This window comes from Phyllostomus hastatus, unplaced genomic scaffold (assembly GCF_019186645.2).
Source record: "Phyllostomus hastatus isolate PE091 unplaced genomic scaffold, TTU_PhHast_1.1 phas_scaffold_501, whole genome shotgun sequence".
NCBI classification, from domain to species: Eukaryota; Metazoa; Chordata; class Mammalia; order Chiroptera; family Phyllostomidae; genus Phyllostomus; species Phyllostomus hastatus.
The window spans coordinates 43,424,400-43,437,103 of record NW_025334033.1 but is presented as its reverse complement, the minus strand read 5'-3'; the positions used below and the strand labels follow the sequence as shown (position 1 = coordinate 43,437,103).

The following is a 12,704-nucleotide window of genomic DNA, read 5'->3' as shown; positions in this document are numbered from 1 at the left end:
ATTCAATTGATATTTTTACAGTTACTCTTCTCACTTTTCAAATCATGTTGTAATTCTCGCAACTGCGTTGATGTAGAGATTGTAGTTCTTTCCTTCCAATGCTGATATAAGCACTCTAGGTGACACATGATTGAGAATGTCTCATATATTCTTTTGTTTTATCCCCACAGCTTACTTAGCATGAGATGCTTAGTAAACAGTTGGTGATTATATACTCCCATAAACTTTAATACTGTGGCAATAGACATTCCTACTATCTCCACTCTCTCTGTCTCACTACTTGATAAGACAATCACTGGTTACACTGATATAAAATTATAATCACTTAGATTTACATTCCATTCACTTGTGTTCATTGCTGGTAGCTGTTCACGTTAGCTCAGGATACATAAAAACCCACCTACCCATATACTGGCAGTGCTGCTTTGAGGCTGTGGCCTCAAGGCTAGCTAATAAGATGACTTATTTGAAAAGGAGTAAGACTATTCCATTCACCAAGAGTTTTTTACCAAACAGTGTATATAACCTGGGGTGGGGTGGACAGGGAGAAATAATAAGCTAAAGCTCCAGAAAAACCTGGAATCTATTCACCTGACAACCATTATTAGGAAGACCACACTTCAGTCAACCACCAGTTTACCCCAATGAGTGAAGAACAACAAAGATCTTTTACACCTCACCATAGTCTAACTTCGGGCTGTCTAATGTATAAAACTAAGGTGAAAAATAAGAGTTGAGAACCCCAAATAATGACCTACATAAATGTTACAGGACAAGTTATTTCATAGGTGCTAGAGGCAATAGTATTTAAAGAAACCCTCCTAATTCAGAACAACCATCTTATACTTCCGTATTACCAAGTCCTAACGAAAAGAAGGAAGAAAAGATTGTTTTTATTGCTCTAAATCATTATTGTAAAATTGACCCACTCATTTCTTAGGTTACATTTTGCACCAAATGGTGTTTTTTATAAGATTAGAAATTCACATCCTAAAATGGAAATACTCGTCCTTTTAGAAAAAACAATTATGATATTGTAAAGGGGGGGTAAAGGTACTATCTAAATATTTAATAATTCCAAGTGTCCTGTGAGGGAAAGGTTTTGTTGGGTGGGTTTTTTTTTGTTTTTGTTTTTGTTTTTTTTGCTAATTAAAAGAAACTTTTCAAGGTCATATAACTAAGAGCATATAATATAGAACTGAGTTTCTGGTCTTAGATTTTAGCCGTAAAACATTAACTTAATTACAATGCATGCTTATACTGTTACTGGTCAGGGGACCTGGTCCTGAGGAGGTCTGCCTACGGCTAGCCAGTAGTGTGTGGGTTCTTGACTTCATGCAGGAGAGATTTCACAACAGGAGTCCAGGTGATTGAGAGCAGGTTTATTGAAGCTGAGGCCAGTGAAACAAGAAAGGGCTTAGTATAGAACAAGCAACAGGAGAGACCTAGGCTGGCTGCTTTGGCTCTCTAAAAATGTCATAGGAAAAAATGAGCCCAGGTGGGGCTGCTGTAGCTCACTGAGAAGTCAGAGAAAAGTAGGTACTGGAGACAGGTTCAGGAGGTTAGCCTGGGACAGAACAAGCTGCCACTGCCCACTGCAAGTCTCATGGGGATCCTTAAAGTTTGGGAGATGCATGCCCATTGGGGAAGAAGAAGGGAAAAGAAAAGGTGTAGGCATGCTCCCCAGAGGGAGAGAACGGGCTGGGTCCTCTGTCTTGGGGGTTTTCTCTCTCTCTTGGTGGCAGGAATTTTAAAGGTTTCAGGAGAGGGTTTCAGCAGAATATTCATTAGTTTTCCAGGTGTGCCCTTTCAGGGTCATGGTCTCTACTGATTGGTCAGTGCCAGGGCAGGAGTCATTAGTCATTGCAGCTGGTCCTGGTGTCACCCACCTGGTTTTGCCTCTTTTCTGGGCCTGGAGCTGAAATACAGCTGAGGCCTAGATGTTATCTCCAGGGAGCTGACTTCTGCAACTGGCTATAAGTTGCTTGGCCAGTTTGTTCAGCCATCTGTCTCAGTTTCTCCATTCTATTTGCCAAGGAATTTCCCTAGCTTTTTACTATCCTGCCTCAATATTATGAAAAATTCATAATGGATGGGTTTTTACAGTGTTATAATTTTACCTTTAAAAATTAACATGTAAGGATGTGGCAATGACAGTATTTGAATTAGCAACTTTATTTTTGGTTACTTATTTCCCTAATCTTGAATTCACAAACAACCTAATAATCTATTCTGAAAGTGGTGAAGAGCCTATGGCTTCTTGATTTGTTCTATCGATAAAAGACATTTCTACAACAAATATCACCCTATTAAGTTTCAGAAATGCATATATCCATTCCAAGAGCTATATCAAAAATAAATACTGGTCTCTTTTCCCAAAGATCCTTACTTTTTCTTCAAGGAATGAAATTCTGTATCTAATTTTAATGCTTAAGGATAGTCCTTCAAAACAGTTTTCTGACACTTATTTATAAATTAAATATACAGAAGCAATTGAATATTCCTGTCCTTTAATGTATATATTTTTATGAAATATGTAAAATTATTTCTATAAAATATATAAATATATTTCAATATGCATGTGAAATATATTTTAATACATATTTTAACTATTGTCTTGTAATATATGGATTTGAGGTTCTTTAAAACTTTAATTACAGTGTTCAAGGAAGAGGAAAATGCCTCACAACACAACTTTTATAAACTACATTCCATTTAAAGTAGGTGAAGGCCTTATCATGGGCTAGTGTTTGAACTTCATAAAAAGAAATCTTTTCATTTTATCTAAATAACCAGGTTGTAGTCCTACTTAAGATTATATATAGGATAAAGAAATTCTCATTTCGTCTCCCTGACATACTGATTAGATAATTCACTATCCTATTATATATGTTAAGTTTAAATATATAACATTAATACCTCCTAATATGTACATTTTAATGCATTTACATTATACATATCAAAGTAATACTATAAAAAATTTAGAGTGAGCTTGTTTTGAAACACCACACATCTCAAATACTATAAACAATCTATTATGTGTTATTTTAACAGATATCTAGATTTATTGTCTCCAAACAGGACAACTATGTTAATTAGACATTCAGGTAAGAAGAATTTAAGTGCCTCTTCTGAGAAATGTATTTTTTTTATTCTACATGTATTGCATTTGCTTTAGTCATAAATGACCACAAGTCTCTAACATAACTCACTACTTTAAAGTTCAAGTGATGCTTAATTAATTCTTAAACTGTAATTTAGTCTTGTCCTAACATCAAGTACTTTTTCCATTGTCATTTGACTATAGCTGATCTAACATTTGCTAAGGAGTTCCCAGGAGTTATTGGGTTACTAGTTTCAACTGACCCCTGGAAACACTGAATGGCTGCTTTGGTAGCTTTATCTTAATAATATTCAGATCTAGGTAAATTTGAGAAGACAGAATTAAATAAAAAACACTCAAGAAGGCTAGAAGTTTTACAAATTACTTTTCAAAATGATAGAAAATAAGTGTTTACATAGATTGAAATTGGTGTTATAGCCAGTTACCAGAGGCCTGGCCACAGAATCAAAGAGACTACCTGTGGTCATTTTTCTGATACTTTAGAAGCTAGTATCTTTTAAAGTGAGGTCTAAAATGAGTCATACTAATACCAGATTGCACTTACAGAAAGACTCCATTACATCCTGAAGTTAGAGCAAGGGATAAACACTTTCGACAAATAAAGATCTAATAGAAGCTTAATAGCATGGGTATTATCTTGGTAAAAATTAATGCTCAAAGTCACTCTAAGGCTATTAATGACCTGTTTTCTTAATAACAAGGTAGTTTGTCAAATATTTATGTGATATTATCTGTAGTCAATAAAACACCATTATACCTCCTTGCTGAAAATTTGCCACCAGCGCAGCACCAGCACTGAAAACCCCGTTATCTTCTGCTTTTCAGTGTAATTTTTAAAAGTTTATTTTGAAGCAACTTCACAATTGCTTTTTTTATCTTCATCCCTCACCCAAATGAGACCTGCTGTGGTGCGGGGAAAGGAAATGTATATGTACTTAAGAGTCATTTCTTATGTGAGGGTCATTACCAAAGCCCAATTTTAGGCTAATTTGTTCCCTACTTTTTATTTTCTCTGCATAATAAAGAAGGGCCCACTACTAAATTACAAATGTAGTTTCTATAATTCACTGTTATGTTATGAACAACATGAAGCAAATCCACATTATTTGGAAAGAGATATCAAAATGTATATAAGTGGTGAAAACATTAGGTTTACTATACATTTTCCAATCAGCTTTACGGAATTTCTCCCAAGTTTCCCCTAAAGAGAATAAATCAGAATAAAGCAGAAGTGTAATTCCACTAAAAAATAAACATGACCCTCCTTCTCCCAAGGATGTGGATTTTAAAGCCCAGGATAGTGGACTTTATCCTTTAAAGTCCTTTATTCCAAAGGGTTGCAATATTCCTATCTATACCAATCTCAAATCAGATATATAGGAAAATGGACAAGTTGTATATTAGCAAAATACAGAACTATGTTGCAGCTTGCCTTTAAAAAAGAAATCTATTCTAGTGATTTAAGGAAGGTATTGCAAAATCATTATGATTCTTAAATCAGGGGGGAAAAATATCTACAAATCTCCTACCCACCTAGAAATTGTACCTGCTGGAAACACATCCTTGTGGAATAAGCTCAAAAGTTGAGCTGTTTTACTAGAAAGTTAAAACAAGTTTGACTAAATTTGGACTCTTAATATTAAGTGGCTGTAAAGTTTACCTACTGGTTCTTGTTTCAGGCACCTGTATGTCACAGAAAGCAATTTGTTTCATACTACTTTGGGCTATTCTCAGAAGACAACTCGTGCCCCAGCTTTTTTTAGTTTAAAGAATCATTTTACATTTAACCCCCAAATACAGTTTGTATTTTAATGGAATATGCAGGTGGATTTTCACTTGAACACTTAAGCCAAGCCTTAGGAGTTTGGGTACACTGGAAGATCCCAATCTGGTTTCTGTGTTTAAAGAGGGGGAAAAGTTTACCCAGATCTTCTCCAATTAAGCTGTTGGTAATTCAAAGCATCTGAGAACCTCATCTGAGAATTAGACAAAATTGAATTAGATAAACTTCACCTCATACTAATATCTTAAAGATTAACATGGGTAAAACAGTACAGAAAGAAAATTGAAAACTCCAAGACAGCAATTTTGAAATCAATTCCAGCTTTACTTTAAATTTGTATTTATGCAATTGTGTGCAAAAAGAATGCCTATTCTTGACTTTACTGCAATGTTGACTTTCCTCCTTAGCACATAAAACTAAACAATTCAAGCTTCTATATATTGTTACCAAGCTTCCATAGAACATGTGCACAAACTTAAGGTTTCCCATCTAAAAATAAGCTAACCAAAATTGCTCAAGTCAGCAAACATGCAAAATGCATTTAAAAGAAATCTCAAATAATGTTTTTAAAAGTCAAACTTTAGAACTAACCTTTTATAATTAAACTAAGTTGTTGCTCCTTTCCTTTCATATGTATACACCGGGCTAAAGACTTCCAACAATAGATCTCTACTTGGCACAAGGACATTTCAAAGAAACAAAAACAAAAGGAAAAAAATAAAGAAGGGGGAAGGGGGATATAAGGGGACTATATGGTAATGAGAAAAATACAATGAAGATTAAGTTTAAAAAATAATAAAGAAAGGAAAAGAGGTTTACGCTGACTGGAGTGCAAGCTTAGTCCACTTCCTCGATGGTGGGTCCCCCGGAGGCTCCGGTCCCGCCGCCGCCGCCGCCAGGGCCGCCTTGGTAAAGTTTGCTGATGATGGGATTGCACACTCTTTCCAGCTCTTTCTGCTTGTGTTCAAACTCATCTTTCTCCGCCATCTGGTTTCGGTCGAGCCAGTTGATCACCTCCTGACACTTGTCGAGGATCTTGTTTTTGTCCTGTTCGCTAATCTTGCCCCGCAGCTTCTCGTCTTCCACCGTCTGCTTGATGTTGTAGGTATAGGACTCCACGGCGTTTTTGGCGGCGACACGGTCGCGATTGGCTTCGTCTTCCGATTTGTACCTCTCCGCTTCTTGCACCATCCGGTCAATGTCGTCCTTGCTCAGACGACCCTTGTCGTTGGTGATAGTGATTTTGTTTTCTTTACCGGTGCTCTTGTCGGCGGCGGTGACGTTGAGGATGCCATTGGCGTCGATGTCAAAGGTGACCTCAATCTGGGGGACCCCGCGGGGTGCCGGGGGAATCCCGGTCAGGTCGAACTTGCCCAACAGGTTATTGTCCTTGGTCATGGCCCGTTCACCCTCGTACACCTGGACCAGCACGCTGCTCTGGTTGTCTGAGTAGGTGGTGAAGGTCTGCGTCTGCTTGGTGGGGATCGTGGTGTTCCTCTTGATGAGTGGGGTCATAACGCCGCCAGCCGTCTCGATGCCCAGCGACAACGGGGTCACGTCGAGTAGCAGCAGATCCTGCACGTTCTCCGACTTGTCTCCGATGAGGATGGCCGCCTGCACCGCTGCTCCGTAGGCCACCGCCTCATCGGGGTTGATGCTTTTGTTGAGCTCTTTGCCGTTGAAGAAATCCTGCAGCAGCTTCTGGATCTTGGGGATGCGGGTGGAGCCACCAACCAGCACAATCTCCTGGATCTGGCCCTTGTCCAGCTTGGCGTCGCGCAGCGCCTTCTCCACCGGCTCCAGGGTCCCGCGGAACAGGTCAGCGTTGAGCTCCTCGAAGCGGGCGCGGGTGATTGACGTGTAGAAGTCCACACCTTCGTAGAGCGAGTCGATCTCTATGCTAGCCTGTGTGGAGGAGCTCAGGGTGCGCTTGGCGCGCTCGCAGGCGGTGCGAAGCCGCCGCACTGCGCGCTTGTTGGGCGCAATGTCCTTCTTGTGCTTGCGTTTGAACTCCTCAGCCAGATGGCTCACCATGCGGTTATCAAAGTCCTCGCCGCCCAGGTGAGTGTCGCCGGCCGTGGACTTCACCTCGAAGATGCCATCCTCAATGGTCAGGATGGACACGTCGAAGGTGCCGCCGCCCAGGTCAAAGATGAGCACGTTCTTCTCGCCGCCCGCGCTGCCCTTCTTGTCCAGGCCGTAGGCTATGGCCGCCGCCGTGGGCTCGTTGATGATGCGGAGCACGTTGAGGCCCGTGATGGTGCCCGCGTCCTTGGTGGCCTGGCGCTGCGAGTCGTTGAAATAGGCCGGGACGGTGATGACTGCGCTCTGCACCTTGCCCCCCAGGTAGGCTTCGGCGATCTCCTTCATCTTAGTGAGGACCATGGAGGAGATCTCCTCTGGGAAGAAGGTCTTGATCTCTCCCTTGTATTCCACCTGCACTTTGGGCTTCCCTCCCTCGCTCACCACCCGGAACGGCCAGTGTTTCATGTCCGACTGCACTGTAGCGTCCTCGAACTTACGTCCGATCAGCCTCTTGGCGTCGAAGATGGTGTTGGTGGGGTTCATAGCCACCTGGTTCTTGGCGGCATCGCCAATGAGGCGCTCGGTGTCGGTGAAGGCCACGTAGCTGGGGGTGGTGCGGTTGCCCTGGTCGTTGGCGATGATCTCCACTTTGCCATGTTGGAAGACCCCCACGCACGAGTAAGTAGTGCCCAGGTCAATGCCAATAGCCGGGCCGCGGGCAGACATCCTGGCTGAAAGATAGGCAAGCGACGTTAGGCAAGAACACCAGGGACAGAAAATCCGCGGAGTCAACTAACGGCTGCCTTGCACCTGATACCACGAGCGCAAACTGTGTCTCCCGCTACTCTGGGCTAGGCTCCTCGCTCTTATAGCCACCTCCCTGCCGACTTGTGGAAATTCCCAGAGCCAATCCGCTCTCAGGACAGCCCGCCAAGGCTAGCTTTTTGTCAGAGTGACCCGCCCGAGGCCCAATAGATTTTTGAGTTGAGTGAGGGGCGGGACCCCCGCCCGCGTGAGGAAGCGAGGGGCAGCCGTTATGTAAATATCCCCTCCCTCGTCTCCTAGCCGCGGGGTCTGCTGCTCCACACTAGAGGCCTGCAGTGGGGGGGCGTTAAAGGCACGTGCACTCCCCGACGCCCTCCAGGTATACGCGCTTTCTTTTCATCTTCGCCTTCCATAAGGCTAGATTCGCCGACATCTATTGGATTGGCAGGACACGCGGCCAATGAGCAGCTCGGACTCCCAAGTGGGTGGAGAAGGAAAGGCTAGGGCCAGGGCGCGGTGGGGGCGTTGGCCCAGCACCGAAGGCGAGCGGGGAAAAGAGATTGCCTCTTCAGTTCCTAGGTCTTAAGTGTGCAGTACAGTGCCAAGGGTACCTACTAACCTAGCACGCCGGGGCAGGCCAATTCATTGAGTTGATTGCACCGAGGAAATAGGGCCAGAACTTGCTTTTTTAACTTTGGCATAATATCGGCGTGAGGGCGGCTCCCCTTAGGCCTCGGACAAAAATAAAATGACACTGAAGTTCCAGGATCCGGCTGTCAGCCTTACGGAATTTTACTTTGCGCACTTTGCAGCATCTCAGTGGGTGTGAGCGCTCGATTTAAACTGCCTGGCGGAAGGCGGGGGGTGGCGGGGACCGGAGCCGAGCAGGGAGCCGGGGAGGAAGCCCGGAGAGACCGACTTTTTTTCGGCGCTGCTCGCGGGAGGCCTGCGCAGTGGGAGACTGGGGAGTGGCTGCAACTAGTCTTCCCAGCGGTTAAACTTTCCGTACCTCACTTTCCATTTTCCCTGCCTGTCCTACCACTTGATGCTTTCTGATTTCGATCCCCTGTTCTCTCCACTGCTTTCCTTATTTGGGGTTTCAAGGGCTTTATCCGCCGCTTTGAGTTATTCCCAGGAAAACCTATAATCAAACCCTCATGTTGAAGCACCATAAAATACCCTAGTCTCCCTTCCCAGCCCGATTCCCAGCGTACGCACACGCGACCTGGTTTGTGACCTGAGTCATGTTCATGACTGAGCACAACAGAATGAGATTATTTTCTCTAGTTTTGCTGAAGCTTCATTAGAGGCATAGACCCTCAGAGAAGGTAGGTGAAAAAGAGAACAATTCATTTTGTAAGAGGAATGTGAGAATAGGTTTGGAATTACCGTTTGGCACCAGGTGATGAGATTAGAAGCAGACTCCTATAAATGGGCTCCTGAAGGAAAACTGTTACAAAATCGCTGGGCTAACATTTCACATTGGGGCGGGGGGAGGGGAGAGGGGGGCGGGGGGAGGGGGGCATGTTAAGCTGTAGACATTGGGGCGGGGGGAGGGGGGGGGGCATGTTAAGCTGTAGACATTAATTCAGTAAGCTTGGTCGGTTCTATGTTAGAGTAGGAAAACAAATGAAATAGTCTTTCTTTATGAGGTCGAGTCTAATAAAGAGGTAAACATAATTCGAGAGAAGCGCTATGGGAACACAAAGAGGCGACACATCCAGACAGGGAAAAGTGTATTGGTGAGGGCTTCCTGGAAGAGGTGACATGCCTGAGCCAGGCACTGAAGTTGGCAGCAAAGAGGGGAGGAGATCATTTGTGTGCGTTGTTGTAGCTTGGGCTAAGAGGAGAGCAGTGTCCTAGGGCAACTACAGGGTCTGTACAAATTAATGTAAGTACAAGGGCAGGGGTACAAACAAGAAATAGAGTCTTCAGGTGGCCAGGATACATTTCAGAGCTTTATGCACCATGATTTTTTTTTCCCCTTGGGGCTATGGGAGAGGGGAACCATCCTTTGAAAGAAGGTAGTAATGGACAGCCCATATCAAATTTGTGTGAGACTGTGCACTGGGCAAAGTTTTTGTCTGAGAAACACATAAGTAATGCGACCAAGAAGTAATGTTGCTAGAACTCTATAAAGTCTGTCAGTGAACACGTTTCTTTTATCTAGTTGTGTAAATAATTTCCAATCTTTAAAAACACATATGCTATTAATTTGTTGATCTTATTAGTTAAATAGTACTACTTTTAACCACAATTCCCATTTCATTTTCCATGAAAGAAATTAAAGAAAAAAAATTGAACTAGGAAACCTTTTAAAGAAAATATTGGGAAAACAAAGATAAAACCAAAAGTTTTCTATTGACACTGCCTTAAATTGTGAGTACATAGGTCTTGATTTTATTCTAGCAAATTGATGTCTTTTATGTAATTAAAAAAAAAGGCATGGGGGAGGGAATTAGAGGGCTGGAGAGCAATCCAAATTCTTTGTAGAACTGATAATATGATGTGATAAGTCAAAGGGTCCCAGCAACAATGAAAGCAAAACTGTAAAAAAAAAAGTCTTCAGATCTTTTGTATTGAGACAGCCCTTACACATTTACCTCAAGCAAAGCAAGACTGCAAAAACCAAACATGCCAGTTCTTATACACAAACACTAAAATTGGAACTTCAGAAGGGAGAGGTTCTTAGTAACTTATGTATTGCCTCTATGTACAGTTATTCAGTTATTACAAACTTCTCTTGTAATCTAACTACATTAACCTTTAACACAGCTTTGAAACCACAGTAGCAATTTATCTGCATTTTTATTATAGATACATATATATTTTTTCTGCTCTAACTTTTCACCTAGTAAATTGATGTTTCATACTTTAGACGGCATCCTGAGCTTTTCCCAAAAAAGACACCATATTTTCACTTTGATTTCATATGAAATAAACTTTTGCAGTCCTAGAACATTATTATACGCTGAGCATTCTTGGAATTTTTACATTGTTCCTTATCTATATTGATTTTTTAATTTTTTAATCTTATTTTTTATGATTGCGGCTCAGAGTTAATAAAAAATATAGCCCATTAAATGATCAAATTAGCAAATTTATAGTCCAATAATATTCGTCAGTGCCAGCAATGGTTCAGCAAAACAGGTAAACTCTACTAGTGGAAATGTAAATTAATACAATCTTTCTGGAAGATAATGTGACAATATTTTTCTTTACCTTAAATATGTCCATACCCTTCATTTAGCATTACCTTGTGGGCTTCATCCCAAGGAAATAATATAACATGCAGGTAGTATTATTTGTGATAATAACAACATGAAAAATGAAATTACATATCTGATAATAAGGAAATGATTACATCAATTATAGTACATCCATATGATGAATTATGTAGCCATAAAAATTGTTTACAAGAATTTTACTGACAGAAAAACATTATTGATATAATTAATTAGAAAATAAGATACAAGACTTTTGTAACTTCTTACTCTATATGTAGGATAATCTTATGTATGTCACATCAAAATTGGTTATCTGTAGGTGGATTAACAGTAATTTTTCTAAATGTCCTTACATATATATAATTTTACAATTGATTTTTAAAACTTGACCATTAATATTCACTTGAAACAAGGTTCACTAATCCTACTACTTACATAGAAATTACTATTGATTTTCAACATAAGAAAGTCTGTTTGGAAGATTATAAATACTAGGTGTTTCAAAATATTTTTAAAGACTGAGGTCCCACACAGTCTGGAAAAACCAAGAGCTTTACCATATGCCAAACCCTCTCTAATTAATCCCCAACACCCAGAAGAGTACCTGGAACATAGTAGTGATTCACTAGCTTAGTGTTTATTAAAAGTGACCTGAGGCACATTATTTAACCAAAAATACTGAAAAACTTAATTTTTTTCCTGTAGAAGAGTAAGATTCTCTGCCTATCTCTTATATTTCTGTACTAAAACTGCACATATCAAAATGGAAACAAATTCACATCTGAAAATACTTGTGCTAGAGATACTCTGATGAATAAAATGAGGTCTAAAACTGTATGCGTGGATAGTCAAGCCTGCCCAAAGGAGACTGACTGAGCAAGAATAAATTTTTCCCAAATTACTAGGGGAAAAAATTATGTATTTTCTGGAATCCTCTCAATCACTACCTAGGTGCAGCCTTCATAAAGTTTCACAGATTGTTTTAAGGAGGTATTGTTGGCCGGAAGAGAAGGTGGAGTATGTAGCAGCCTATAATTTGAAGACCTATGAGCAAGCTGGAGTCAAAGTAGTTATTATGTTTAAGACGTCTGTAAATACTTCCATTTTATAATTCTTTGGAAGTACCCTGTCCCAAAATATTTATCCAATCACCTGTCAATATGGGAAAAATGTCACCCTTTGCTTCCCATATTATTGAGCCTTGGAAAACTGCCTTTAAAATTTACAATTAAACTATAGACAAGGGGGACTCTACCATGCCTGGCCTGGAAGGTTCTCAGAACCCAAACCTGGAAGAGAGGCCTTTCCAGAAGAAAAGTAAATCTGTGACCACAGCAGACAATTGTATCTACTCAGTTTTGGAGAGTGCTAACTAGGAGGATACACTCCTGTGGAATAGTCTAAAATAATCTGAAAGTAGTAAGGCTGTTGTCTTGCATACAGGAAGAGTCAGACTCAATATGCCATTATTGTTAACACTTATGAAGTGAAATTAAATCAAATGAAATTATGGCAATCATATTTTGGAACTAATCTGAAATGAAGAGAATACTCATTGTCAATCACTTAAAATTACCAGGGTCTTTAACTGAGAAGAAAATGAATTATACTGGTTAGGAAGTTATTTCTATGAATAAATTATTATTTTGAGAAATGAACCAACCAACTCTTTGAAAGAGCTAAATACTGTGTCAGTGGATCTTTATAGTTTCTTTTTATATTATAAAGAAAACTAATTAATTTGTTGCCATCTGTGTTTGCCATGAAATAATAGTTTTCC

The 12,704-nt window shown here is 40.7% G+C and overlaps 1 protein-coding gene and 1 non-coding gene across 2 annotated transcripts; one reads left to right on the top strand and one right to left on the bottom strand.

Annotated features, from left to right (window-relative positions):
• Positions 1-5,210: 5,210 nt before the first annotated feature.
• Positions 5,211-7,798, bottom strand: HSPA2 (heat shock protein family A (Hsp70) member 2). The gene has a single exon (XM_045823347.1). The coding sequence runs from the start codon at positions 7,656-7,658 to the stop codon at positions 5,745-5,747; it is 1,914 nt and encodes a 637-aa protein (XP_045679303.1). The 5' UTR covers positions 7,659-7,798; the 3' UTR covers positions 5,211-5,744.
• Positions 7,799-12,423: 4,625 nt separating this feature from the next.
• LOC123809068 lies at positions 12,424-12,492 on the top strand. The gene has a single exon (XR_006783941.1). It is a non-coding gene; the product is annotated as a small nucleolar RNA SNORD2 (small nucleolar RNA).
• Positions 12,493-12,704: the final 212 nt, after the last annotated feature.

Coding starts and splice junctions, on each gene's coding strand:
- HSPA2 (XM_045823347.1), bottom strand. CDS start 7,658: ATGTCTGCCCGCGGCCCGGCTATTGGCATTGACCTGGGCACTACTTAC.